General features: G+C 38.3%; 1 protein-coding gene across 9 annotated transcripts in view; it reads right to left on the bottom strand.

Moving 5' to 3' along the window:
- Window positions 1-27,595, bottom strand: part of SLC10A7 (solute carrier family 10 member 7) — a 240,067-nt gene that overhangs the window by 25,140 nt on the left and 187,332 nt on the right. For 8 of the 9 annotated variants that reach the window (XR_011435001.1, XR_011435009.1, XR_011435012.1 and 5 more), the window contains 4 exons: window positions 23,541-23,624; window positions 14,103-14,268; window positions 12,747-12,798; window positions 4,380-4,453 (listed from right to left, as the gene is read on the bottom strand). Coding sequence is in view for 3 of the 9 variants with exons in the window: in XM_001501818.6 (XP_001501868.1) it covers window positions 4,380-4,453; window positions 12,747-12,798; window positions 14,103-14,268; window positions 23,541-23,624 (376 nt within the window). In the remaining 6 variants the exon portion in view is untranslated. Of the gene's footprint in view, window positions 1-4,379; window positions 4,454-12,746; window positions 12,799-14,102; window positions 14,269-20,053; window positions 20,162-23,540; window positions 23,625-27,595 lie in introns of those variants that run through there. The other variant, XR_002806476.2, reaches the window with a different exon arrangement.

Raw genomic sequence — 27,595 nt, 5'->3', positions numbered from 1 at the left:
GCAGGGAAACGTTATCTTATAGAACGGAAATATCAGTCACTGAGCACAGCCTCATAGAAACCTACAACTGGAAGGAATCACAAGCATCATCTTGTCCATCTTCTCATTTTACAGATGAGGAAATTGAGGCCTATAGCATTTAAGTGACTTGTTCTAGCTTTTGGTGACAGAACTGGAACTTGAATCCAGACTAGAAGCAGGTATGTTCTTTCCATTTTTTCCAGAATCCTATGTCTACTAAAAAGCTATATTCTTTTTTGCTTAATGCATAATTTCTTGACACAGTTTAGCTGTATAACCACAACCACAGACTCACAAATAAGTTCAATGTGAGGAATAGCTGCCTTGATTCGCCTTTGTATACAAATGTCTATAAATGGTAAGACACACGGTGGACTTTTAATAAGCATTGATCATGACATTCTTAAAATTTAAATAGCATTCTTTCAATTCAGAAATGCTTTTGGAAATAAACCAACTAGGAATCTCACAATTGATTGCCAATAGTCAGTTGACATGCTCTAAGAGTATGTGCTTTCATTCTGGTATTTAAAAACATTAAAAACTAATATAAACATACACAACTTAAGGATCTCAAACATCCTGAAACATTCTCTTTCTAGGTATAGTGAAAAAGTTTTCTTCATATATTAGAACTCTAGATAAGCAAAGTGATTTGAATACTCAAGAGAAAAAGATAAATAAAATAAAAGTAAAACACTAATTCCATAGGGTATCTTGGATCGAATTTGTTTCTTGATGAGATCAATTGACTGTGCACTGAGCCATTGTTAACCAGGGTACAAGCTGTTCTTCAATCTCTGCTATGTAAATTATCTTCTCCTTATTATACAAATATCACCATCCAACTAGAGAATAATTTAGGAGAGTTCATGGCTTTTATAGCAAACGACAGCAAGTGATGCTGTCTTGACAAAATATAAAATCGCCTCCAAGCCTGAGCTGAGACTACGGGAGAGCAGCAAACAAGCCCTGTAGTATTGTTTCAGATGAAGCACAGTGATAGCCCTGCACTTCCTCCCGGCCTCCTCTTTCTTCCTGAACGAACTCCAGGGAATGGCATCATGTCAGGCTTTCCAGATGGATTATGTGAAGCCATAGCTCAATGTCATTTTCAATAGGAAGCCTCATAATTAAAGGTCAAATAGTCACTTCATCTGCAATCAATCAATAGAAAAAGTACTAATACGAAGAACTAATCAATCAATGGCAAATGCTCTAATAAAAGCAATGAATCACATTCAGCATGTGTGTAGATGCAAGTACATGGAAGAGATTGAGACAGGGCAAGAGCAAGAACAATAAAATAAATTGAAAGTATATGTTCAAGAGAATATTCAGAAAGCTTCTCAAGCAAGAGTTTTCATCTTTGGTTCATTAGTTACGTGGGTACCTCTTGGCCTGCAATGATTTATTCTTAAATACAAATACTGGATGTAATAATGAATGGTATTTCCTAAGGCTCATTTAATTATTCTATGTGAGATGTTATGTGTTCACAACAAGGAAATATTGTGACAGTGATCGCAAACGGAACAGGTAGATTTTCTAAATGCCAAATAGATATAATGTGTTGTATTTCAACTTTGTGTAAGAGGTGAGAGAAAGTATAACTCTGAGTGATATTACCTGAAATTTCCCCCTGCTTTGTGGAATATGAATTCTTCACACTTACTGTGATGTGCTTTCATTTCCATGCAGATGAGAAGTTCCATTGGGATAATTATTAGCCTGTAGTTCATGTCACTGTCATGGCACCTCCTCTGTACCAGTGATGTCAGGTCACCAGTAGAGGGTAATGTGCATTGGATCTTGTGAAAACTGATACAGTAAATTGACAGAGCTTAACAAGGTCATTTTAGCAATAGGATCCAAACATCCCTGCTATATGTGGAAATAAGGGTGCTCCTGGGTCAAGAGTGATCCATGCCACCTCGGAGACATGGTAAGTGGTGAGAAGAGGCCATTTTTACGGATGTGACCTAGGAGACTGCAGGGGGGAAGCCAGGTGTGATCATGGCATGATAGAGTAGTTGAATTAGAAGTAAAATTCCCTAACCTATGGAAACTGAGGCCTGAAGGTACCTTCCACTGAAGGTATCAGTGGAAGAATCAGAATAAGTATTTAGGTCTTGCAATTCCAAGAGAGCGTAAGTGTGTCATGTTAGGGAAGTAACTAAGGATTTACATTACACACTTACTTAGGTATTTAGTTACACTAACATCTTTTTGGAGGGTCTAAGTATCTATTTCATGGGAGAACACTGCAAAAGCAAAGCAAAGTCCAAGTTAACCTAACCCTTTTTAGCAAAACAGCTACTTCTGATTGGTGATCAGAACACGTACCTGTTTGCCTGAAAATTAGCTTCAAAAAGCATCAGGACAGAATATGGCTTTGGGATTAACAAAAATGAAAGGACAAAAAAGATTGAGGGGGCAGGTATTTTTCTCATAGAAAAGAAAAGAATACTGATCATGCTGCAGCATGCTTCTTGGGTAGAACTCTTTGTTCAACACAGCCGGCTCCAGCACAGAAGAACATCATGGAGAAACAAAAAAAGTCATTTTGGTTTTCCTGACAAAAGCAAACCCCTAGGGGTGGGTCGGGTTTAAAAGCCCATTGCAAAAAAGCGTGTATCTGGTGTAGCCATGGTTCAGCACCTGCTCTGAAAACATGGGATCATTTGATTCCTAACTCTGGACATCTGAGGCATCTGGTGGCACCCCTCTCTGGACTCCCTACATTTATAACAGCCCCTTACTTTTAGGGAACCTGGAACATAAGAAATTACACCATAATAACCACATGGGAAAAAAGCTAAAGATGCTTTGTTTGAGATCAACAACTGAACCACACTTGTTACACGAAAATCTACAAGACAGAGGTCAGGGGACTGGAACCCTGGAAATGCCCACACAGTCATAACTAATATAGCTAATAATAATTAGCAACAATAGCTATCGCTTAAAGAGTATCTGCTGTGTGCCAGGCAGCATACCAAGCTCCTTAGGTGGCTATCTCATTTAGTCCACAGCAATCTCTATATAGTGCAATTATTGCACACATTCTGTCATGTACTGACTACCTATTATGTACAAATACTGTGCTAAGTACTAAACAAATTTTATGTTTAATCCTTACAATAACCTTACAAAGTACATATTATTCTGCCCCATTTTACAGATGAGAACGCAAGGGTTCAGGGAGGTGAACTGAAGTGATTTGTCCAGGGTCACAAAAGAAGGATTAGAAAGTGGCTTCCAAAGCTCGTTCAACTCAATTTGATGATGATTAAGAGAAAACCAAACAAACGTACTGCAATGTATGGAGAGCATATGTATAATTTATTCAAGGAAGCTGAAGCCCTAGATAACAACTGTTCCGTAAGGAGTTTGTCCAATTTCTAAACCATTTTCCAAACTTGCTAAGACTGACAATAGCCTCTATCAGACAAATATGTAGGGGTTAGTAAAAACATAAAATGTCTTAGTTTTCAAGTTTATAGACGGAACTTCTTTAACATGAGGCAAACTTAGGGCAACGTCATGATTCTTCATTTCTCTTAATATGCCAAAAAGTAAAGAAATTTTTAATATGAGTTTTTACCACAGTGTCCCTACGACCCCATGGAGTTTGTGAATGATGCAAATTTCAATAAAGTTTCTGATTATTTAATTACTTTTAATGACTAAAAACATGGATTCCAGATGTCTGGACAGGTTATTGGGATAATGCCACTAAAATGGATAAAGCTAAGTAGTAAACAGCATGCTTTTCTTCTCGATCTATTTTTCTCTGTTAAATAAGTACTTATTTCACTTTAGGTGCTAATCAGATTGAGTTAATGATAACTATAATGTGTTTATGGAAATAACATAACATTCTGAAATGAACTTCAACCTAATATCAATATCAAATTAGAATAATAACATTATTTCCACCTTGCTTCAAGCTTCCAGAATAAGTTAACCTTTTCCAGGGGCAACTCTAGAGAGCCTTCCAAAGCGGAGTTTTCGCCCATTCCTTTTTCAGATGCAGTTCCCTGTGCCCTCTCCCCCCCCCGCCCCAGCTTTTAACATTAACATTCTATGTTGAAAACGTTTTATGAGAATCAAAAACCTAATCACAAATCAAGCTAAACCCTACACTATTAAATTTAGGCCCTCAAAAACTGGTTCAGTCAAATAACGGTATTCCAAAGCAAAGACCCATCCTCACTTTGCTACTGTTCTTTATCTAACAGAGTGGAGAGTACCCATTCCATTTAATTTGAAGAGTTACTTGAATTTCAAAATCATTACGATGTAACTATCTAAAGGGAATATTAAGTTGGTTTTTAAGTCTGTGAATCACTTACCCAGCGTGAGGGATTTGTGTGTAGAACAGAAAATGATAGCCACAGTGTCTGCTGGTGTGAAGCCCGAATTATTCCTAGGGGCAAAAAAAGTGTTTTATAAATACTTTTATAAAAAAACCCATTTAACACATCCTAAATCAAATGTAGTACCTACCTTCATGTTAACATCCCTTTGATGTTAACCTGGTGACAGAAGTAATTCTGTGCCCAAACGTACAGAAATGTCTAAATTTCTTTTTAGAGAGTCACTTCTGAGACATTTATCCATGAAAAGGAGACAGTTTTAAAAATTTGTGGTAGGGGTCTCCTGAGATCATACACGTAATCAGCCAGTGGTGCAGGACTTTAAGGAAATCATGCAGCAAGGAACTCTGTTAGCAAGTCACTAGGTTATCACTTGATATTAACCCAGTGGCTTGAAGGGGTTAACGTATCTCCAAAACTGTTCCCCTCAAGGAGCAACATATCCTTTTGGCAGCAAACACAGCCTTTTGAGGAATACATGGTATGAACAAAAATCTAACATCACACGTTTTAGTAAAAAATAATATCACTCTTTGAGCATTTACTGTGTATCAAGTACTCCTCTAAGGTCTTTCCATGTAAAGACAACAACCCCATAAAGCAGGTGATACAACATCCCTATTTACAGATGAGAAAACTGAGGTACACTGAAGTTGTGTAACCTACTCAGGGCCCCATAGCTAGTAAGTGACAGAGCCAGGATTTAGATCAAGCCTGGCTCCTGTGTCTATGCTTTTAACTGCTCTGTTCTACTATTGTTATAGAATATGTTAAGCTTAGAAAAAATCTCGCTTAGTTAAAATCCATTAAATCTCAAGGAGGTCAGTTCTGGTGACTATCACATTCGGATTTCCTCTTTTAGATTATAAAGATTTAGAGAGCCAGGAGCCAAAAAGGTTAGAAATGTAATTATTCTTGTGTCCTTGATTTGTTGGAAATTGTTCCTTCCTGCAGAATCAGGGTTTGAAGATATGGTGAGTCTATTCCTTGCCTGCCCTAAACTCAGACAAGAGCATTAGCAAAGGAAAAATGCTCTAAAACCTGATTGCAGGTATATAGTTGCAGATACAACAATCTATCCAATTTGTAAGAACCTCTAAAGAAAGAGATCCCACCATTTGCCTCAGTAACCTCATCCTCATATATAACTTTCACTGGGAGAAAAATCTTCCCTGAATGGATCCCACATCTGTTTTCTTTGGTATATACTCACTGGAGGGGAGAAAGGCCTTCTCCCCCTCCTCTTCCACATCTCTGTGCACATGTTAAGAGAATATTTAAGTTGCCCTTTGGTCTTCTCTCCTTTGAAAGGTCACCTATGTCATGCTTCCTAATCAGTCTCACCTCCAGCTCTTTTTTGATAACAACTTCCCAAACTGAATTTTTGATGTCTCACCTCAGTTAAGAATCCCCTACAGCTGTGTATCACTTAAGAATAAGATTGCCTTACTCTTCCCATATTTTATTCTCATATTTATATTGTGATACTATTCTTGTTTCTTAAACATTGCACTATATGGCTGACACATTCCTTGACCCCTTTATTTGTCATGTAGGCCTAATGTGGAAGCAGCTATGTAAGGTTCTGTAAAGGCATGGATGAAAGGAGTATAGATATATACTTTATAAAAGAGAAAGAGATTGAGAATGAGAGAGAGTGAGTGAGTTTTGGCACCAAAGAGAAGGATTATCTCAAGCTCGGCAGGGGACTGGGGGATGATGACGGAGCACACAGACAACCTTCTTGGAGGACATAATAAATGAGCTGAGCTTTAAAGAGCACGGTTAGACACATGAGATGTGTATCTGAGGGAAGGGATAGTGAAACTGAAGTGTGGGAGTGCAGGGGTGCTGTTGGCAAAGAGCAGATTCTTCAGGCTGACTTGTGTGCAGGGCCACTGGCATGTGACCAGGAGTGTGGACTTGATAAGATGATAGAGGGGGAACAGCTGAAGGACTTGGGAGAGTACAGTGACATGACTGGACCTGTTCCTAAGGAGGAGTAATCACACAGCACGGTGCATGACTGAAGATGATGAGGCCAGGCAGGAAGCAGAAAGCTCTAAGGCCTGGAGAACCACAGCGCAGGCAGGAGATGGTGGTAAGAGACATGAAGATAGAATTTAAAAACTTGTCAACTGTTAACCTCTATGAAAGATTCCCTCCCAACACTTAAGAGCACAGGCTTTGGGGGCAAATGAACTTGAATTTAAATTCAGACCATCCTTTTGCTTATATACAAAAGAGGGATAATATTGCCTGCCTCTTAGGGTCACTGTGAGGATAAATGCCAATGTTTGGTAAGGATTTGGTACATTGCAAGTGTTTATTTAATACAGCCTAGTCGACATTTTTATTGTTATTGTTGCTTTGAGAGAGGAGGAAGAATTAAAGAGAAATCAGAAGCTCTGAGCATATATATATGAGCATTAAGGCATGAATGGAAATAGGGAATGGGAGAAGAGGCCAATGGGGTTTGGGGAGGAGGCCAAGGAGCTGATGTTTAAACGTACTGAATTTGTAGTAGTGAGAGGGGACAGTGTTTTCAAGAAATCTGCTAAAGAGAAGAAAAGAGTCATGGGAGATTTTAACATGATATATAGAGAGTGAGGATGCAGCAGGTAGAAACAACTGATGAAACCAGGTCCCCAAACACAGCTGAGAGGACGAGACTGAGGGTGTCAGCCTGAGAGGGGAATTCCCTACAGTCTGTGAGCTGGAAACAAAAGGACATAAGGTGAGTAAACATACAGAAATTTTTCAGGTGGAGAACGGGAAAGTGGAGGCAACTTATATCAGAGACTGTATTTTCTTTGTAAAGCGTGAGACACTTCACTCATCCACAGAGTCTGAGGTAATACTGAGGCCCGGGAACATAAGATATTAGAAAAGCCTGAAATGGGCAGATTGGAGAATATGATCCACAGTCAATTCACAATGAATAAGAAACTTCTACAGGAATGGATGCCCACCTGTGCTTGTAGCACATGTAACATAACCAACTGGCCTAGTTTTGGGCTGTTCTCCAGCAATGCCTGTGGTGTCAGTAACACTACAAAGGCCTTTTTGCTCTTTTGCTGACCTTGTTTATAAGCAACTGTTGCTGCATCTGGATTTATGCAGTTTGATTTTCTTCCAAGAGAGTCTGGCAAGACACCTCTCCTTTAGTGAACTCTATTCTGCTTGATATCTTGCTCTTTTCCAGAGTATAGGACATTTCCAATGTGTCAAAATCTCTGGCCAAAAAGGCTGTGATTTCATCTGGTGCTGGCTGCCATTTGTTCGAGCAGCACTTAGCGTGTAGCTGAACAGGATCTTTGCAAGAATGCTCACTTGTCCTCTGTTTCAGGTAAGGAGACTGAAGCTGGGCCTGCACTGGGAGGCTTCTGGCCTGATTTGAATTGAAACGTTGCCCTATCATTCTATTGGCACAAAGCCTGTCAGTCGGGAGAGAGGATCAGGACATAAAAATGGAATGTTCAAGGTCAAAAACGATATTTCCCCTAAACAGCACTGACTTATATTCTACCTATAAAGTAAGAGACTCTTCTACAGCATGGATCTCGGGGAAAGCCAATAGAGCAGATGCTCACTTAACCCTCCATTCAAAATGAGGATGACGATGACGATGAATGACCACAGCAGTAAACATTTATGGAGCACTTTTCTAAGCACTTTGCTTCCAGTACTTCTTCCTTCTTCGAACAGCCTTATAAGGTAGATAATATTATTGCCTCGCTTTTTCCACAGACGGAACTTGCAGCACCGAGAGGTTAAACAACTTGCTTAAAGCCACGCAACTAGTAAGTAGGCTGCCCTAACTCTTGGAAGTAAGTTTGCCTTCTGAGAAGGAAATTATAAAAAAGTAAAACAAAAACAAAAACCACCACACAATTTAGTGGACGAGAGCAGCTATCTTAGGAAGAGACCCTCCCTCAGCCATGCTATGTCAAAAGGTGGCTTCATGGTGGAAAGTCATGACAACACACAGGAAATAAAGTGTCCTGGACATTATATTTAAGTGGTAATAACTGTAAATATTTTCAGTGATTAACATCTCTATTGTGTCTGTTCACATTCTTGAAAGGAATCACATTATTATTTATTTTCTAACTCTACCTTATCTCTTTTTAATATTGATTTTCTTTTTATCCTGTTTTTATAATTCTTTTGATCACTTTGGCTTCCCTTGAGATGTTTATTTCCTTTTCTTCCCAACTGGCCTTTTTATTCTCTCTTACAAAGCTTTCAATCAGTGTTTTCCACATAATATTTATTTTGCCTTCCTTTGCAGTACCCACAAAGGAAAACATGTCAGAAGGTTTTACTGGTAGAATCACGGAATGTGGAGCAGAAAGGGTCCTCTGAGAGAGTTCCATCCAAGCCCACAGTTTTTAGAGGAGGAAACTTCCATGTGAATACTTTCCTTTGTTAACCTCTGTACCTGTGTTTTGTCTTTGCTCATTTTAGGAGAAGACCTTGTCTGTCGTCAGCCGTGTGGCACTAAACAAGGTACCCAGTGCTCTGTGGCTTAACTGCCTCATCTCCGAAATGGTATGGAGACTCACCGTTAATAATAATGCCCTCTTTCTTCCCACCCTCCCTTCTCTCTCTCCCAGCCTTCATGCTGCCCTCCTTCCCTCTCAGGGCTATAGTGAAAGGCCCATTGAGAAATCTGCTTGAAAATGTACTGATAAGCATTAAAACACCTTCACAAATATTTGAATCTTTGTTTTCTTTTCTTAACGGTTTCTGTTGTCACTCCAGTGACAGGTTTCTATTACTCTAGTTCTCAGCTTACCAAACTGTCTTTTATATATTTTTTAAAGGCTCCCAATTACTACTTTCTTTTTCTAAGCTTTTTCAACATTTTTTTAAAACTTTGACAGCTTCCCAAAGTTGCAGAAAGCTTGGGTCACTATGGACAGCTGACTCTTGGTTTAATGAATCAACTCATTTCCTAGCAACTGTGACAGAGAAACGACAAAAAGAATGTATTACAAAGCTGGAAATGCTAATTCCCTTACTTTCATAATTAGTTTTTGAAATATAAACTATTTTGATATAATAAATAAATATTCTACAGTAGCTAACATTTAATGAGCACTTACTAGATGCTAGGTATTATGCTGAGGGCTTTATGTGCATATTATTTAATTCTCTAAATGACTCTAAATGAGATAGGTATTATTACTATCACCACTTTACAAATGAGGAAAGTGACAAAGTTATTAAATAGGATTGAAACCCAAGTCCATTTGATTCCAGAGTTGGAGTTTTAACCCTGACACTATTCTGTACACAGATAAATGAGAACACAGAGTAATAACTCTCAAATGTATTTTAAGTACTCAAAGTAGAAGAGATTCACATGCCACACACTAGAATGGTAACATGTCAGGTCAGTAAATCTAAGAAATGTTAATCAAGCAAGTGGAGTGTTGCAGGAAAGTAGAATTTTCTAGGCTGGGTCTCTCCTGGTTTATGCTGAACTTCCATCATCAGAGGTCAGCGGCATGCTGTACAAAAAAAGACATACTGATTTCCATGCTGAGATTTTTGTCTCTTGATATCTGGATTGGTTTTAGATTCACTGAATCGGTAAGAAAAAGATTAAAAAAAACCCCAAAACCACAGGCCAATTTCACAAATTTTAAATAGGAAGGAATAAAAAGTAGGAAAACAAAACAAAACTCAACAGAGTATAAACCAATGGGTCCTAGTTCAAACTCTTGCTATCTTTGACTAATTTGTGTATGTATGTGTTAATTTGAAGAATCCAGTTAAACACTCTCTACAAATTCCCTAACCAAAACAAGTATATGAACTTTAAAAGTAATTGAAGTAGTTTAGTGCAGTGGAAAAAGAATGGGCAAATGCTTTTGGAAATGTCAAATGGAAATGGATTTCAATTCTATATGTACTATTTGCCATCTGTTATTAAACTACTAAAATCTGATTTTAAACTAAATTAACCACTCTAAGGATGGGTTCTCATCTGCAAAATAGCAACAAAAATGTATAGCATCATAGTCTTTGCTGTCAAACTTACATGAAGTAACACAGGCACAATCCCGTGCACAGAGCCTGGCACAGAGGAGGGTTCAATCAATGCTGGTATTTTTAATTCCTCCAGTAAAATCCTCAGGCACTATGGGGTCTCTCAGCATGAAAAAAATGTGAAAACCATCTTCTAAACTCTGTCTAGTTGAAAAATCCCCAAATTTTAATGGAATATTTTGGGGCTACACAACCATTACCCAAGAGCATGGTTATAGCCACTCCATATTCTGTTGTTTATCAAAGCACACGCCTGTCTGACAGTGGGCCAAGCAAGTTCAGAATGCGACAAAACTTCAGTGAAGGCAGAATAAGGCAGAATAGAAGGGTCTCGAAACCATGAGAGCTTATGAAAGTCCAGTCCACTCCATGATGAAAATTCTCAATTTTAATTCAACTAGTTGTGATGCCCCCTCCCCTGCCTACAGCAATCCCAATAGTGGCTATTCTGCGCTTTTCAAGGAATTTTTCAGTCACTGACAGGATATCTGTATCCTACCTAGTCTGAGAGGATCGGCTGGGTGGGTCTGATTATTACTTCTGCCACAAGAACCAGCAAACAGCCGGTGAAAGGGAAACATCTTTTCTAAGGTGACATAACAAGCCATTTACAAAAAGAACTTTAAAATAGCTCCTACTCTCAGACTTACACAATTAAGCCACATTTTCTCTGTGACTTAATGGCTCCAGGCTTTACTCTGACTTGATAAATCACAACCACAAGCTCGGGAAAATGCTTCAAATTACTCCAATCGATAAGTTTTTATTGACTGTTTACAGTCAGCCTCGTGCCAGACCAAGTGCTATAAGAGCCAAGCGCCTAATGTGGGGCCTGAACCATCCACTGCTCTGACACTGTTTCAGACCTCGGAAACAACCCAGGCCCTTTCCCTTGTGGCAACTCATTGCCGTCACCTGGTGTTCAAGGGCCTGGCAATCTGGTCCAAGCTTCCTGTTCCAGTTGCTATTATTGTTTTTAATCTTCCTCTACTCCTATTGTCCCACCGTGTCTTGTTTTTTTGGTGAGTGTGTGTCCACATTTGAATTATTGTTTCTTCTCCCACCGAGAACCCTCTCTCTGCATCTGTTTGTTGAACAATTAACCATTCTTTATGATTCATGTCAAATCCCGTCTCTTCATGAAGCCTTGCTCCACCACTCTCTTTGAAAATGCTTTCTTCTTTGAATTGACTGCAGGATGACTTACTGTATCACCTAGAGGACATTTAATTATCAGTGCATATACCTAGTCTATGAACTCATGCAGGATTGGAATCATCTCTTATTTGTAGTATTCACTATAACTTTCTCATACCAAAGGCTTAGGTAATATCCGTTGAATGTATAACCCTAGTAGAAGAAGTTGCACTGGAGGTGAGCTTTTAAGAACAGGAAAGATGAACTAGAACATGGAGACCAATTTAGACACAGGATAGCCTAAGCCAGGTACAGAAATGAGAATGCATGAGGTTCCTGTGGGGAACAGCAGAGACTTTTACCTCAACCTAAAGCTTAGACAGCATGAATATTAGTCTTGGTTCACTTAGCCCCCCAAAATGAACTTCATTCTGCAGGCACTAGATAACCATTGAAGATCTTTGAACAAGAGAGCTATTATCAGAACTCTGAGTTATTGGAGGCAGTAGGAGATGTATAAGAAAATTTCAGCCTAGAAATGAAGATACTAGTAAGATATCCATTGCAATAGTCTAGGGAGAAAAGAGGCAACAAGAGCCTGAATTAGGGAAGTGGCTTTGGGAGCACAAAAAATATTACACAGGTAGAATCAAGACATGTTAAAAACAAAAATGCGAAGGATTCCAGTTTAAGTAATTCTGCAGATAGTGGTTCCATTAAAAATAAAGAAAGAAATGAGAGAGAAAGATGAAGTGCTGGGAAAAAAGATTAATTCCATCTTGAATATCTTGAGTCTGAGGTCTTGTTAAGACAGTCAGGTGAAGATATCTAGATGGAAAGTGATAAGTAGTGCTGGAACTCAGGAAAAATGTTGGAATGGAAGGTCTAACTTGCAAATCATCAGCAGGAAGCTGACAGCTAGCGCCAGTAGAATGGAGGAGGGTAGCTAAGCACATGATGTGAATAGATGAGACAAGGGCCAAGAATAGATCCTTTGGTAATGTCTACAACTCGAGGGTGGCAGGAGCAAGATGGAATGGTCAGGAGACAGGAGAAAAGCAATAACAGTATAGTGACATAGAAGCCAAGTAAAGAGCGTGATTTGTCATTTAAGAAACTAACAATAAGAGATACCAAATCACTTACCTTGTTGAAAAGATGAAGGTTAAAAGCATAAAACTCAGCTGAATAGAAAATACTGAAGAAAAAAAAGATTGAATCTAAATTAGTACTGTAAAAGCACATTTACTGGTATGCTTAGTTTTATCTGAAACTAATGGGAACTCAAATAGAAAAAGAAACAAATGAATACACAAACATACGTTGCCCTAAACTGATAGAATCATTTAAATTGATGGGACCCAACTTGTTCTTATTGAAGACATCCCCAGATATAATCTATGATATCTATTACTCAGGGCAAGTCTAAAACTCTCTTTGATTTAAGATTTGGTTATTTAATTTGCTCAATTTAGAAACAGCTGGTTTATACTATAAATATTTATAGCAAATAGCGTAAATGTGGTAGCATAAAACACATATCTTGGAATAACTCATGTTGATATTAATGACAAAAGATTCTTTGATATTACAATTACTAAAAGTTGTCTTTGGTATTACAGCATGAATAGAACAAAAGGTTGATTTTTGAGCCTAGCAGTTAGTCATGCATTGCTTAATGAACAATGGGGATATTTCTGAGACATGCATCCTTACTACCTTAGGTGATTTCATTCTTGTGTGAACATCATAGAGTCTACTTACACAAACCTAGATGGGATAGCCTACTACAAAACTAGGCTATATGGTGCTAATCTCTGGGACCACCATCATATATGTGGTCCATCACTGACGGAAGCATCATTACGCAGCATGCTTGTACTTGGATTTCATAGTCTGCTGCTTCTTACAATGAAATAATATTACATTGGGCATATTTTAATAGAAAAGATGATGTAAAGTCACATTTTAGCCAATGCAGCCAGTTATTATAATTATAAAATAATAGTATCATACAGTATAAATCCTACTCAATTCACAAAAACGGATAAGATTAGCTTGAAGTTATAGTAAAAGAAATTGGCAAAAAAGTGCTCAATCTAACATTTGAACGTGACAGATACTATGCCTTCTTTCATCTGGCATCAACTACTGTAAGTCAAAAATAAAAAACAAAGGAGATTAAGTCATTAGTGCATAACTGATGTATTTTCAAAGAACAGATACAAAGGAGATCTCGTCAAGAGGGCGGCATGAGCAGACTTTGAACTCGTCTCCTCCCATGAACAAAACCAGGTTACAACTATTTTCGGATAAATTACGCTGGAGAGAAAACTAAAGAACAGATACACATGATAAAATCACTGAGTACATATAATATGATACTAAGTATTCTTTTCTAATCAAATGGACATTCGAAATGAATTTAGGGAACACAAATCGCTACACTTTCCTATTGAGGAGACAGAGGGGATAGGAAGGATATCCCATCGTCCAACTTACTTATGAACAGTATGAGAATGAGGCTGAATTTATCCAGGTCAATATTTGGGTTAGAGAACGTGTCACAGAATGTCGTGTAGATGATCATGAGGAGCACACTGCTGCTGATAGCACCAAAAGGCGGTTTCTTTCTTTCAAGCCAATCCTTGATGTATCTTCGGACGATCTGAAATACAGAGATCAACAGGTTGCCTCTTTTCAGAGAGAGAGGGAGTTGAATTGGGCATTGCAAAGTGATTCTGACAGCAGAAAGACATAAAGGAAAGAGAATAATTTGGATGATGGCCACAGTGGATTTCAAAGCTTCCCTGCCACACCACTCTTCTTCTGGGGAATATAACATTTGTAGTGCAACTTCCACTGGTGTCCATAATGAGAGTCATATTTTCAACTGCATTCAAATCCATCCTTAATCATGCCAAATGCTCTTTGCTAGCTGTCACTGAGACATGCCCATTAAGCCTCCCCAAAGTTTACCTCCTCTGCTGATCCTAATGGATGTGTGTAATTATCATAGTCCCCTCTGCCTCAACAGACAATTCCAAGTGCAACTTTGGGAATCTTAAAAATCTGACATCTTTAAGAATTTCAAGACGGTAGATAATCGAAAGTGATCCATGGAACATATTAATATTTAAAATGCTAGCAATGCACCAGAAGTTTTTAATTAAATTATAACTCATGCTTGAAAAGCAAAAGTGCATGTGTTGTGGGAGTTTAAATAATTCAAACTCTGAATATCTAGAGTTTTTGTGAATCCAAAGACAAATGCCATTTGCATGCTTTTAGAATCCTAGAATTAACACTTAAAAATGAATAAACCTGTCCTAACTTTTCTACAAAAGGATGAGTGAAATACAAAGTTGTATAGAAATCCTCTCTTATTTTAAAATCAAATTAGATATTTAAAATCAGCACAGTCTGAACACTGGTGATAACTTTTGTTTCGTTATAAAAGTGAACCACTCTATTTAAAACCTTTCACTTTTGAAAGAAGCTGAATGAACCCTATAATAAGGACTATGGCTGAGACATATTAAGTTTTGAGTCACTCATTATCCTACATAATTGAACACGAGATTTCACAACAGGCTGAATTACCATGATCCATTAGCAATAATGAGGTCAGGGGACTTCTGACAAGGCTGATGGGGTTCTATCATCATCTACTCTGTCACTAAAAAGACTTAATTCGCAACGGAGCATACCTTCACAGATACTCAAGAACAAAATAAACTACTTTCAAGAGAACCTTTGAACAAATGGCTATCGGATCAACTCCATCCACTCGCAAGGACTCAGTAACTGAAATAACAGTGTTATTAAAGGGAGTCCTGGCAGAATGCTGACCAGTTGGTTCAAGGTATAGGTCCAATCCCTTGAAGGTTGGGTGGGGTGGGAATGAGGAGAAAGAGTGTTTTATATATATAAATAAATGGTGGTTAAATATGTTTAAAAAGTAGATCTTGTAATTAAAGTCACAGCTGGATTTATTAAAAAAATATATATATTTTCTTGGTAGAAGTGATCTCAAACCATAGTAATTTATCACTGTTCATTTCTTTCCTTAAAGTAAAACGTAGTGAGGTATAGAGAAATAAGAGCAGCTCTGTCACACAGTGTTAGGCACTGATGTATTAGAATACAAGTTTTGGATAACGATACTCAAGTACCCAGATGGCCTCATGTTCAGATATGTCACTGTGGGGGTAGCTGCTTATTAGAAGGCTGCAGAGAGACTTCATTTAAAAGGTCATTTCATAATCTATGTGTTTGGTAGCATCAAGCTGGTAGTTGCCCAAATTTAATGAAACTCAACTCCTTTAGGAAATAAAATAAGTGGAAATTTCATGGAGTTATTGAAATTGATGCTGTCCTCCAATCCTGTTTTAAAATTCAGTGGTTAAAAACACAAAAGTCCTCTCTCTGCAATTGGTTATAGAATGTGTGATCTCAATTTCAAAAGTAAAAGTATCTTCTTCCACCACCATCGACCTCTCTGACAAAATAAACAAATAAACATGAATGAGGTATAACTTGGAATTCAATGCCATTTTAAAAACGAGGACAAATCTCTAAACATCAATCAACTTTAACTTGACTTAGTCGACCTAATTACCTCTTTCTTCATTACAAAGTACTCTGAATCTCATAATATAGTAGGATTCTTTTAATATGGCAAGCAACATGGGCTCCTGAGTCCTGCATCTTGCTAGCCAAAATGCCACAATACCTTTCTTCTAACCACATCAACGTGTTCATGCTGGATACTGAGTCTCGATAAAGAAAACAGCTAGAAAGTTGGAAACTGGACAGACCCACAAGGGAAATAATAACCCTAGGGGAAAACGATTGTCTTTTACTGTTTTTAGCTTATAGTGATATATATCTCTGATTTCTAAGTAAACGATTTTATAACTTGCCAGGCTCCATAGAGCTTTTCCATCTTCTTCTAAAATTAAATTCACAAAGCAGGTGCTTTTATACTGTGGAGCTAGAAAATTGTTAAAATGTTTCATGTACTACCTGGTGAAGTAGTGTTGCTATGCCTCAAAGATGTGCTTTGGACATAAACTCTAGGAAACTTTGTCTTCTCCTGGTTCAGCTGCTTACACTTTTGACACAATCATTCTCCATTTGTCAAGAATCACGTCATTTTTAAATTCTCCAAACTTCCTTACCTTAAGAAATGTTTAATAACCTTATAGGAAACAAGATTTTGCTATGGATAGATCAACACAACCTGATATAGAAGCCTCAGAATTCTCTCTTGGGAAAATGAAAAAAAAAAACCAACTCGAGATGAGATGGGAAAAGGCATTCTGGGGAGGTGGCCAGCTGTGGCTTTCTTTAGAATCTATACTAATTCAGCTGCCCACACAGCTCACAGAAACTTAGGTATTCAAAATTAAATGACAAGTCCTCATTAACTTGTTCGCTTTTCCCTATGGAGAGAGGAGGAAAAAAAATCTTCCACAGGAAGCTTTTATTGTCTTACGTTCTACATTTTAATTTTCTTTGTTTTACATTAAGGACCAGGAAAGGTTAAAGGGAAACTTAAATTCGCATCCCTGTACTTCTAACAACCTGAGTCATATATCAATTATTGCATGACCTCCAAGCTGGAAACCTGGAAAAATAACACGTCTTGGGTGAAGAATGTTGATATATCGAGATAACTGAGAAGTGTAATATCCATCATTTTAGTTTTCTTCATTTTTTTCAGGGTACTTTCTTGCTGTTTTCTTTCTACTCTGTCTTTACATTTATAAATTGATTTCTGAGTGGGGATATATGATGGATAATGTTTCATGTTAAGTCTGAATTTTAACATATATTTTTCTTCAAGGTGGCTTTAGACTGTTTCTTCAACTTTTATCCTCTATTCCAATGAATCCATATGTTCTCATAAACTGTTTTGTTTCTTCATTAATATTCTGTTGAAATGTATAGTCGGGGATATGAAATCAAATCCAATTTATATAACGCTTTTCTTTAAAAGTATTTTTTATTAAATACTGAGTAAATTCAAAATAATATCTGTACACTTTCTAAAAAAGCATAAACAATAATAATAAATGGATCATTAAGTATGCATCATCTACTCAACTTTTTGAAAATTCTTTCCCACTATTATTTAATTTCATTCACATGAGAAAGGTCATGCCGATATTATCCTGCTCAGTCTACAGTTGAAAACAAAGGCACAGAGAACCCAAACAAATTGCATAAAATGTTAAAAAGCTAATCAAGTCGGGGCTGGCCCCGTGGCCGAGTGGTTAAGTTCACGCGCTCCACTGCAGGCGGCCCAGTGTTTCGTGGGTTCGTGGGCGTGGACATGGCACTGCTCGTCAAGCCATGCTGAGGCGGCATCCCACATGCCACAACTCAAGGACCCACAACGAAGAATATACAACTATGTACTGGGGGGCTTTGGGGAGAAAAAGGAAAAAAATAAAATCTTTTAAAAAAAAAAAAGCTAGTCAAGTGGATGAGCAGGAACAGACCTCTATCTCCTGAGGGAACAACAGCATACTGTTTAATGTACAGACTTTGGAACTTCCCACTCTGTGATCTTCCCTGTGCCTCATCTGTAAAATGGACATAATAGTAGCTGTACCGAGAATTACATAATTAAATAAATATAAAATGCTTTAGAACCCAGGCCTGTACATGGTAAATAATGGCTATTCTTACTTCCAAGTCCCAGGTTGGTGATGTTTCTATCACAACTCTGTTTACCAGTATATCCCAATGCATAATGTAACAGCTAGTTTTCTCTCAAAGCAATTCAAGTGAAGCAATGAAAACAGTTCATATCTAATATAATTTTATAAGTGCAAAATTTTACTAGCATTAATAACATTAACTTCTGCTTTTGCTGAAGACTAAAATGAAAAGCAATCTCAAATTGTGAAACAAATCACTAATGCCAGACCAGAGAATGCATGAATGATAAATGATAGACACGCTTTTTTATTATTCATTTATAGAAAAAAAGTGGGGTTTAGTGTGCTGTTCTGAAAAATACTTTTCAAAGGTGGTGGAAATTCTATTTTATTACATTTATTCATAAATCTCTCAAATATAATGCATAAAATAAGTATTTGTCACAAGCACTTAGATGTATTGAAGGGTTTATCAGAAAAGGAGAAGAAATATTACAATAACCCACATTTTATTTCTTTCTAGAATTGACAGAAGAAGCAATCCCTCAACCAACTATGGAGAGACTAATCTTATCTCACAGAGCCACAGCATCTTTGAGCTGGAAGATATTAAACTCTTTGTTCTACAAATGAAGAAGGTGAGGCCTACAAGTTGCGTGTATAGGCAGGCGGTAGCATATCACAGTCAGTCAATAATGAGTTCAACAAAAAGAAGTATTGCATGGGAAAAACACAGAAAATTAAAATAAAATTCACTCTCAGAAATACAAATAAAAATCTGAATGATGAAGTTTTATCATCACTAAAAGATTAAGGAAAATATTTTCAGCTCACCTTTCCCGGTCTTTTTCTTCTCCCTCTACTACCACTGATTATTTAAAAGGTTATGATAAAATCTCATTTTAAAAGATGCATACAAAAATCTAGAGAAACATCCATTTTCATAACGTGGCACCTCTAGTTATAACTGAGAAATGAGGCTACCTTGCCTGGCATCTATTTCCTTACTATGTAAGTAGTCCCTATGAGCACTTCTAACAAGGTCCTCAAAGATCACCTCACAAAGTTTAGGTGAGTCAATCGATTACAAATAAAAACAGAGATAAACGAGCAGACAAGGTCCCTGGTCTCATGGAGTTTATATCCCAGTTTGGGGAGATAAATAAAAAGTAACAACAACAAACAAATAAACTAGAAGTAGACAATGATCCATACTAAGTAGAGGTTTAAACTGGATGATATTGATAGTGACCGAGTGGCTTCTGGGTAGGCCCTGGAGGAGGGTCAGGAAAGGTCTTTCTGAAGAGGTGAAAGGTGAGGCGTTCCAGGCAGAAGGAACAGCCAGTGCAAAGGTTCTAAGGCGGGATCAATGCTTGCATGTCTGAGAAACAGAAGCAAGGTCAGTGAGACTGAGTGTAATGGGCAGGTGGGAGAATGTTAGGAGAAGTAAAAGGGACTTGAAAATAGAGGACGGGGTAGAATAATCCTATAAGGAAGTAGAGCAGGATTTCTGGGAAGTGTTGAGTGACATTTTAAATTTCAGGTCATGAATTTAAAACAAGATGAGACCAATTATGTGTTTCTATCTAGCAAAGAGGGAGACCTAGGGAAAATGGCTGCTGGGAGCTCTGTGAGGGTAAATTCAGAGTTTTCTTCAGCCAATCTTTTCACATAGCTCACAACCTACTGCTGAGTATGCTATTAAATATACTAGAGTCTCTGCTTCTAGGACGCTTACAGATAAATTATAATCTCTCTTGACAAATATTATGAATCAAGTACCATGGGAGAGCTGGAGTTTAGTCGAGGCCAGGGGAGTCTGAGCAGGTCCACTGCACATCAGAGGGCATCTCGGCACTGAGTCTTAAGGAATGAGCAGGAGTTTGCTGGCTGAAAAGATGGGAACAATAAGATGAAAGGCATGAAGCAATGAGGGGTGTGGTCAGGAGAGGGAGCAGTGCGCACACAGCCTGGCAGCAGAGACACGTATATGAAGGGGGTGGTAGGAGGCGACTCTGGAGAGCAGGCTGGGGCCAAACAGTGAAGGGCTTGTGGGCCATACAGGCGTGGGCAACAGGGAGCCCAGAGGGAAGTTTTTAAGGAGAAGAATAACATAATCTGATTTGTTTTTTAGGACTACCCTGGAAGCAGTAAAGACGTTAGATAGGAATTGGAAGAGACAGCACAGAGACAGGTTTGGGAGGTGCAATCATTCAGATAAGAGATGACGAAGGTGTGGTACCCTCTCTGGCAGGGTGAATGAGGCCACAGATGCCAGATCTGAAAGATTTCTGAGGCAGAAATGGTGACATTTATGGGGCCAGCCTGGTGGCGCAGTGGTTAAATTTGCACATTTCGTTTCGGTGGCCTGGGGTTTGCCAGTTCGGATCCTGGGTGCAGACATGGCACAGCATGTCAGGCCATGCTGTGGCAGGTGTCCCACATATAAGTAGTGGAAGATGGCCACAGATGCTAGCTCAGGGCCAGCCTTTCTCAGCAAAATGAGGAGGATTGGTGTCAGATGTTAGTTCAGGGCTAATCTTCTTATTCTTCTTCAAAAAAAATGGTGGCACTTAGTGACTGCCTGCACGTAAGGGAGTAAGGCTGTAAAGAGAAGGAGGAGGCAAAGTGGTTTCCAGAAGTGGAGACGGGGGTGTGAGTGTTAATTCCTAAGACAAGAACACAAGAGGGGGGCAAGTAAATGCAAATATAAAGGTTTTTCTCTTTGAAAAAAGCCATTACAGTAGTTTGGTACTAGAGTACTTTTCAAAAACCACTTACGTTACTTTTTGACTACCTTGACTGTTTTATAATTTACCGTAATACTTTACTACTTGGGCACACAAAGGATAAGCACTCTAACAATTCATTGTTCTCTCTGGATAAAAAGTCTTAATTACATAAATTATATGACCCTATATATTAACAAAAACCATTGAATAGCTTAGACAAAGGTTTTTTTTGTCCACATGTCTTAAGCCAAACATTTATTATTAACAGAGATATTTCCAAGATCCAAGAGAAGAAGGTATGCACCCCAGATTATTATACGGAATTATTTTCAGAACCAAGAAAATAAGTACGGGTTTAAACTAATACTCTGCACAGCTGAAACCGTGGATAGAGCTGAGAAGGGCAAGGAGGCTCTGTTATGCCTCTCTAAGACACAGCGTTTCCCTTATTGATCACAGAATTCCTCTCACTCATTCACTCCCTCACACACTCATTCCATACATAGTTACCGGGTGCCTGTGGTCTGGGTATGTAACAGAAACAAAACAAATATGGGTCCTGTACTCATGAAGGTGCCAGTCTAATGGGGGAGACAGTCAACAAGCAAGCAAAAGATAAACACACACTGTGACAAACGCCAAGATAGGAATCGAACAAGGTGCTTCAGTAAAGAATAGCCAGGGAAACACACTTCAGATAGGTGGTTCAAAGAAGACAGGAACTAAAGAGTCACACGAGCAATGAGTTGGGGTGGGAGGGTGGGTAGAAAGACATTCTAAAGAGAAAAATTAAGCAGGAATTAAGGAAAAGCCAGGGAGGGTACAGTATAGGAAATGTGGCAAAGAGGTTAGCGAGGTAGGCAGGGGACATGATGTTTATTCAGAAGACCTGTTATGTGAGCAGCACTGTGGAAGAAGTATTTTTTCAAGTATCATTCTATATTTAATTAAATAGTTTTCTCTGAGTGCCTTTAAATCCTCCCCTTTTACCCTAAATTTAGTCCCTTTTCTAAGTATAAAATTAAAAAAAAAATGAGTGCATGAGTAGTGGATGCTGTGGTGTGCCACCCAGATCCATCTCTTCAGGAATGAGGTGCTTATTCCCACATCTGCAGGGCATGTCATACGACTGAAAGACGTCAGCTGCGTTCCTCTTCGGGAACTGTTTTCAGCTCAGCTGAGTTCCTCTTTGCGAACTGCTGCCAAGAGAGCAGACTCACCCAAGGCCATACCTCTCACGGGGAGTGGGATCTAACGCCTGGTCAGTGAAGAGTAGAGAGACCAGGCGCTCTTGTCTCAGGCAGGACAACTCTGAGGGGTCATGCCACTTGAGGTCTTTGCTGGGATGGCATCACAGTTCAACTCTTCCCTCAACCCAACCGACTTTTTTCACTCTCCCAAAGGTGTTGATCCTAAGGGTACTCCCCAATAAACTTCGTGCATGGAAACCTCTGACCCAGTCTGTTTCCCAGAGAACATAATCTAAGGCAGCATGTACACATTACATGTTTATACATACATAATTTTTTATAGTTGATATTTCAAAGACTTGCTTCCTGCTTACTATTTACAGGGAATTTGAAAGTGATGATGATGATAGAAGCTCTAGACCACTTACCTGTGTCAGGCTCTATGATGACAGGAACTTTGTATGCATCCATATTGCACTTAACCCTCCCAACAACCCTTTAAGATAGGTACTATTACATATTATACAATTTGATCAATTACGAACCTGGACCCAGGGACATTAAAGGACTTGCCCAAGCTCACACAGCAAATAAAAGGTAGAACTAAGAACTAGAGTCTAGTTGCTCTCAAACCAACATCTGTGCTCTTAACTATCTTAATATACTATTTTCCTCAGACTCACTCATTTTAGCAGTACATTAAATTCTGTTCTCCATTACTGTGGCTACCTATGATTTAAATAACAACAGTCTTGTTTCTAAGTTTATATGCTTACAGTTAAATTATACGCTTATTATTAACTTGCAAGAAGTTAAAAATAGAAGATTTTCTTCTACTAGTCTAATTCAATGAGAATGATAAAGGACACTAAATTTTCTAAGATCTAATTTTGAGAGCTAATAAGATTAAATGTTTATTTTATCAATTACACAATCACAAATATGACCACCACTGTTGGAGGAGTCTGTGAAGCAGCCAGCCAAAGACAGATGCTTGTTCTCAACAATGGTCAGAAACGCTGAGACTTTATGGGAAGTTGCAGAATAAGGTAATTATCTGCTAGATGTTTCCAAGCTAGCTACACAGCTACAAAAAAGGGAAAATATATTAAAAAATCAAGATTCTGTGCAATTGTCCCTATATATAGCTGTCTGTAAAGCAGATTGATATTAATTAGAAAAATAAACAGATGAGAATATTGTGATTGATGAAACCCTGTGTTTCACAGTCTTATATTTTCATTTAACTGTCTCTTGCTCTGTCTTTTCTCTCAACTGTCCTGACATTACATAAGAATTCACAATTTGATCTATGAAGAAAAGAACAGAATGAATTAGAGACCTTACCTGTCCAATAATGAGAGGAACCACAACAGTCATAAAAAGCTGAGAAAAAATAGACGTAAAAGGCACAGAAGAGGATGAGCCAAGCTGTAAAACAAGAATATAAGAGTAGTTAGAATTACTTTGAATCAGTTATCAAATATTGCTGTTAATTAAATAATACAATAAATGAATTCTCTCAAATGCACCAAAAATTTGCTAGCTATATACAAACAAAGCCAAGTGAAGTTACCTTTAATTTTCTAAGTTTAACACAAAATAGACTGTTAAGTAGTTTAATACATAATTTTGGGGCGTGACTAAGATTGACGAAAAATAACTATCGTTTTGCAATGAACTTAAATTGCTTATTATTAAATACATTTCTAAACAGTAAAGTCGTTCTGTGTTCATATTGTCTATAATCATATGGAATGATATTTCACCTATTCTTACAGTTTACGGGATTTCTATTTCACCTGTCTGCAAATACTTGACACAAACCAGTATGCCTCATTATTCTCTTATCAAGATAATACATATATTTTTCTTTGTGAAGAAGATTGGTCCTGGGCTAACACCTGTTGAGCTAACATCTGTGCCAACCTTCCTCTATTTTTTTTTTTTTATGTGGGATGCCACCACATCACGGCTTGATGAGTGGTGCTAGGTCTGCACCCAGGATCTGAACCTGCGAACCCCAGGCTGCTGAACCAGAGGGCGCAAACTTAACGACAATGCCACCAGTCGGCCCCCAGGATATTTTTATTTAGGCAAATGAAATAGTTTCTAACTTTCCTACTCCTTCAAAACAAAGGCAACGAGTCTTATATCTTTTAAAATTTATTCTGACCCCAAATCTAGGAAATGGGAAATCCTGAAACATAACTTATTTTTCAACTTAAAATTTCAATATACCTCTTCTAAATTTGTATGTCTTAACACTGTTCATAATTCCTATTTTTCTTCCCTCCTCATTTTTTGGATCTTTCTTTGCTAATGATTGCAATCTCAGCTTCGTGAAGATTCTATTGCCAGCAGCACCAGATAGTGTTTCTCTATGAACACAGTCACACACTCACATTAGCCTCAACCACCAAGAACTGCCGTTTTCTTATTAACTTTCCAATGGTTTTCAAAACCTCCTTTGGTTTTCAAACCGCTCTGGACAAATGATAGCCTGTTCCATAGATGGTATCTATGAGTCCCTTTTGCAACCAGGTTCTCCCAAACCATCAACAATGATCTCCCTGGCCCTTGGAATTTACTTCACCTTTTCCCTGCAGACCAACCTTCAATTTTCATATTTACTTAAGTTTAGTTAAACTTGAAAATACCTTTTGGAAAATAATTTTTATGAAAGACACTGAGGTGATAAGGACTGAGGGCGTAGAATGTTAAATAAAACAAATAAAAAATTTAGATAAATGAAGTCAATAGCTCAGAATGAAAAGATGTGGGATCAGTGTTTTCACTGATTTCTGATATCTGCATGAACTCGCTTACCAAAATCCTTTCTGCATTCTACAAAATTTGTCCCCCATCCTCAGCCCCAATCTATGTGTGCCCAAAATGTCAAGAATGTATGTCCTGCTCCTCAGTGGCCTGTATTCATTTAATACTAGCTTCAACACTGACCACTGGCTGTCAGTTTAACCCATAAAAATTGTAGCCTCTAGCCTTTACCCTCCATAACCAATATAAACTAAAGAAATAAAGAAAGACAAGGAGAAAAAGTAAAACTGGTGAAGAATACATGGATTCGTGGTGTGTCAAATGTTACATCACTGTTAGATGTTCCTTTTTATGCAAAGCCAACGTATTAAAAGCTAATAATTATACCCTATTTTAGAGCACCTATGTCCTTGAAGTGCAAGGTATTTCACCAACATGTTCTCTCCACAAACATTAACCCTAAGAATGCTCCTGGGGCAAGAATTGAAATAAAGAAAATATAGATTTTACAGAGAAATTGAGGCAATGGATGAAAAAAAAAACTTTAAGAAACAAAGTTTTCAAATTCAAAAACATCTAGCTCAATGCTTTATCCAGAAGGTTCACAACATCTGGAGAGAGGCAGTAGGATTCAGGGTGAGAACCTTCAAGGAAAAGGTATCAATTCCTGCCTGGAATCTCATGAGTGATCTCCCCTATCCCTGTTCCTCCTTCAATCTCAAGTTTATTAACTTATTTAATGAGGTTTAAACATGTTTTAATGAATAACCATGTCAAGCCATATTCCCTCTGTCAGCCCAGGGCTTACCCAGGACATGGCACAGAGAATGACTGCAGACAAATAAAGCTGTGCAGAATGAAGAAATGAAGTAACGTATAAATATGAGATGCTAGAAAGTGACAAACTGTTATTCAAAATCATATCCCTGTTTTTTCTAAAGTTAGAAAAACAGGAAACTTAAGTATATCTAAAAACCTCTTATTATGTGGTATTCTATAATCACTTGGCATTGTTTTCTTACTGCCTGTTTATCACTAGTGACACAATTAATTCTTATGTGCGCCTAGAAACAAAGGGCATCTGGTCATGATAAGAACTGTGTGAATAAAGGACACACGCACACGTGTGTAAAAAGCAGGGTGAGGGCAGCCTGTGCGTGTTCTCTGCCCTCTGTTCTCCTCCCTTAGCTCCTTAATGCTCCTCTAGAGGGGAAGGCCTAAAACTGATAGAATCCTAACCCTGAAAGAGAATTAGAGTCCCATTCCCTCTTTTAAAGATGTGAAAACCGAGGTCCAGAGAGAAGTGGCTTGTAATTACTACCTCTAGTACCTGCATTATGATGTGAAATTGGCTGTGCTTCTCAAACCTATTCAAGCAACTCTTTAGCCAAATCTGCTCCGTGATCCTAGTTCTCCTACACTGGGGAGGCCTGTTTGTGTAACCACAAAGTGTTGCTGCAGAGCAGTAAACTCAGAGACCACATGGAGAGAAAAGTTGAAACATTACTTCACTTATTAAGTTAAATTTGGGAGTTACTTTTACTCCCTATCTAAGGATTGAATTTGGAAATAAGAGAAGTAAAGGAAAATGCATTTCAACTTTGGTTTTAAAGAATATTATGTGTTTAAATTTCTTCATCCATCACATAATAGACTACTTGCATGTTCAATGTTTGGAAGCCTCATGTTCCTGGAAGACAGTAGAAAGGGGTGTGGGGTGAGGGGGCGGGTGTCTACAATCTCCAAGGTCCCTCTGTCCTCTAAAAGGCCTATGATCTCTGAGCCACTTGATTAGGAACACAGGTTAGACCACCCCTCCTCCAGGGCTTTGTCAGATCAGAGGCCAGAGTAAGTTAGCCAGGGATGTAATTAACTGGGTACGCGAAGCCAGACTAGGTACAGTGGGGATGCTGGGGAGGAAATCCCGCAGGAGGTTCCCTTAGAAGTGGCTTTGAAAGGAAGGAAACCTCAGTGCTGGGGTCTAATTTGGCACAAGTCCTTTCTTTTGAATTGGCCACCAGACCTGTCGCTGTGGTCAGTGTGAAGATGCAGAGGTCCTCCTGGGGAAGTTTCAGATGCTATGAAGTATGCCCTGGCTTCCAGAAGAAAGAAGAGTGAGCATCTGGCACAGGGCAGCATATGAGAACATGACTAGAAGAGATCCAATCATTTCGTATGCAGAGTTGATTTTAACTAAAACGGAAAGAAATATGCTGCCTGGATATTTGGTTCTTCACTTTTTAATGAGGAACCTGTTATAGTTTCTATTGTAAAAACCAACGTATTTATAAGAGGCATCAATAATTCATACATTTGGATAAAGTTGCAAGTTCAGGATAAGCTTGTATCAAGCAAGTGCTCTGGTCCTCAATGAGCTACAGAGATTTAGAGGGAAGAGGTCTCACACGGCTAACCCATGCTTTCAGATATGGCATGTTAAATAAACAATCCAATGAACATAGGGGTGCAAGTATCTTTATGCCTTTGTGTTTTCAAGTTCTTTGGATAAATACCCAGCAGTGGGATAGCTGGATCATATGGTAGATCTATCCTTAATTTTCTGAGGATACTCCACACTGCTTTCCATAGTGGTTGCACCGTCTGCACTCCCACAATAGCCAAGA

The sequence above is a fragment of the Equus caballus genome, chromosome 2 (genome assembly GCF_041296265.1).
Source record: "Equus caballus isolate H_3958 breed thoroughbred chromosome 2, TB-T2T, whole genome shotgun sequence".
NCBI lineage: Eukaryota > Metazoa > Chordata > Mammalia > Perissodactyla > Equidae > Equus > Equus caballus.
The sequence above is the reverse complement of the archived record's forward strand: the minus strand, read 5'-3'. Positions and strand labels throughout refer to the sequence as shown.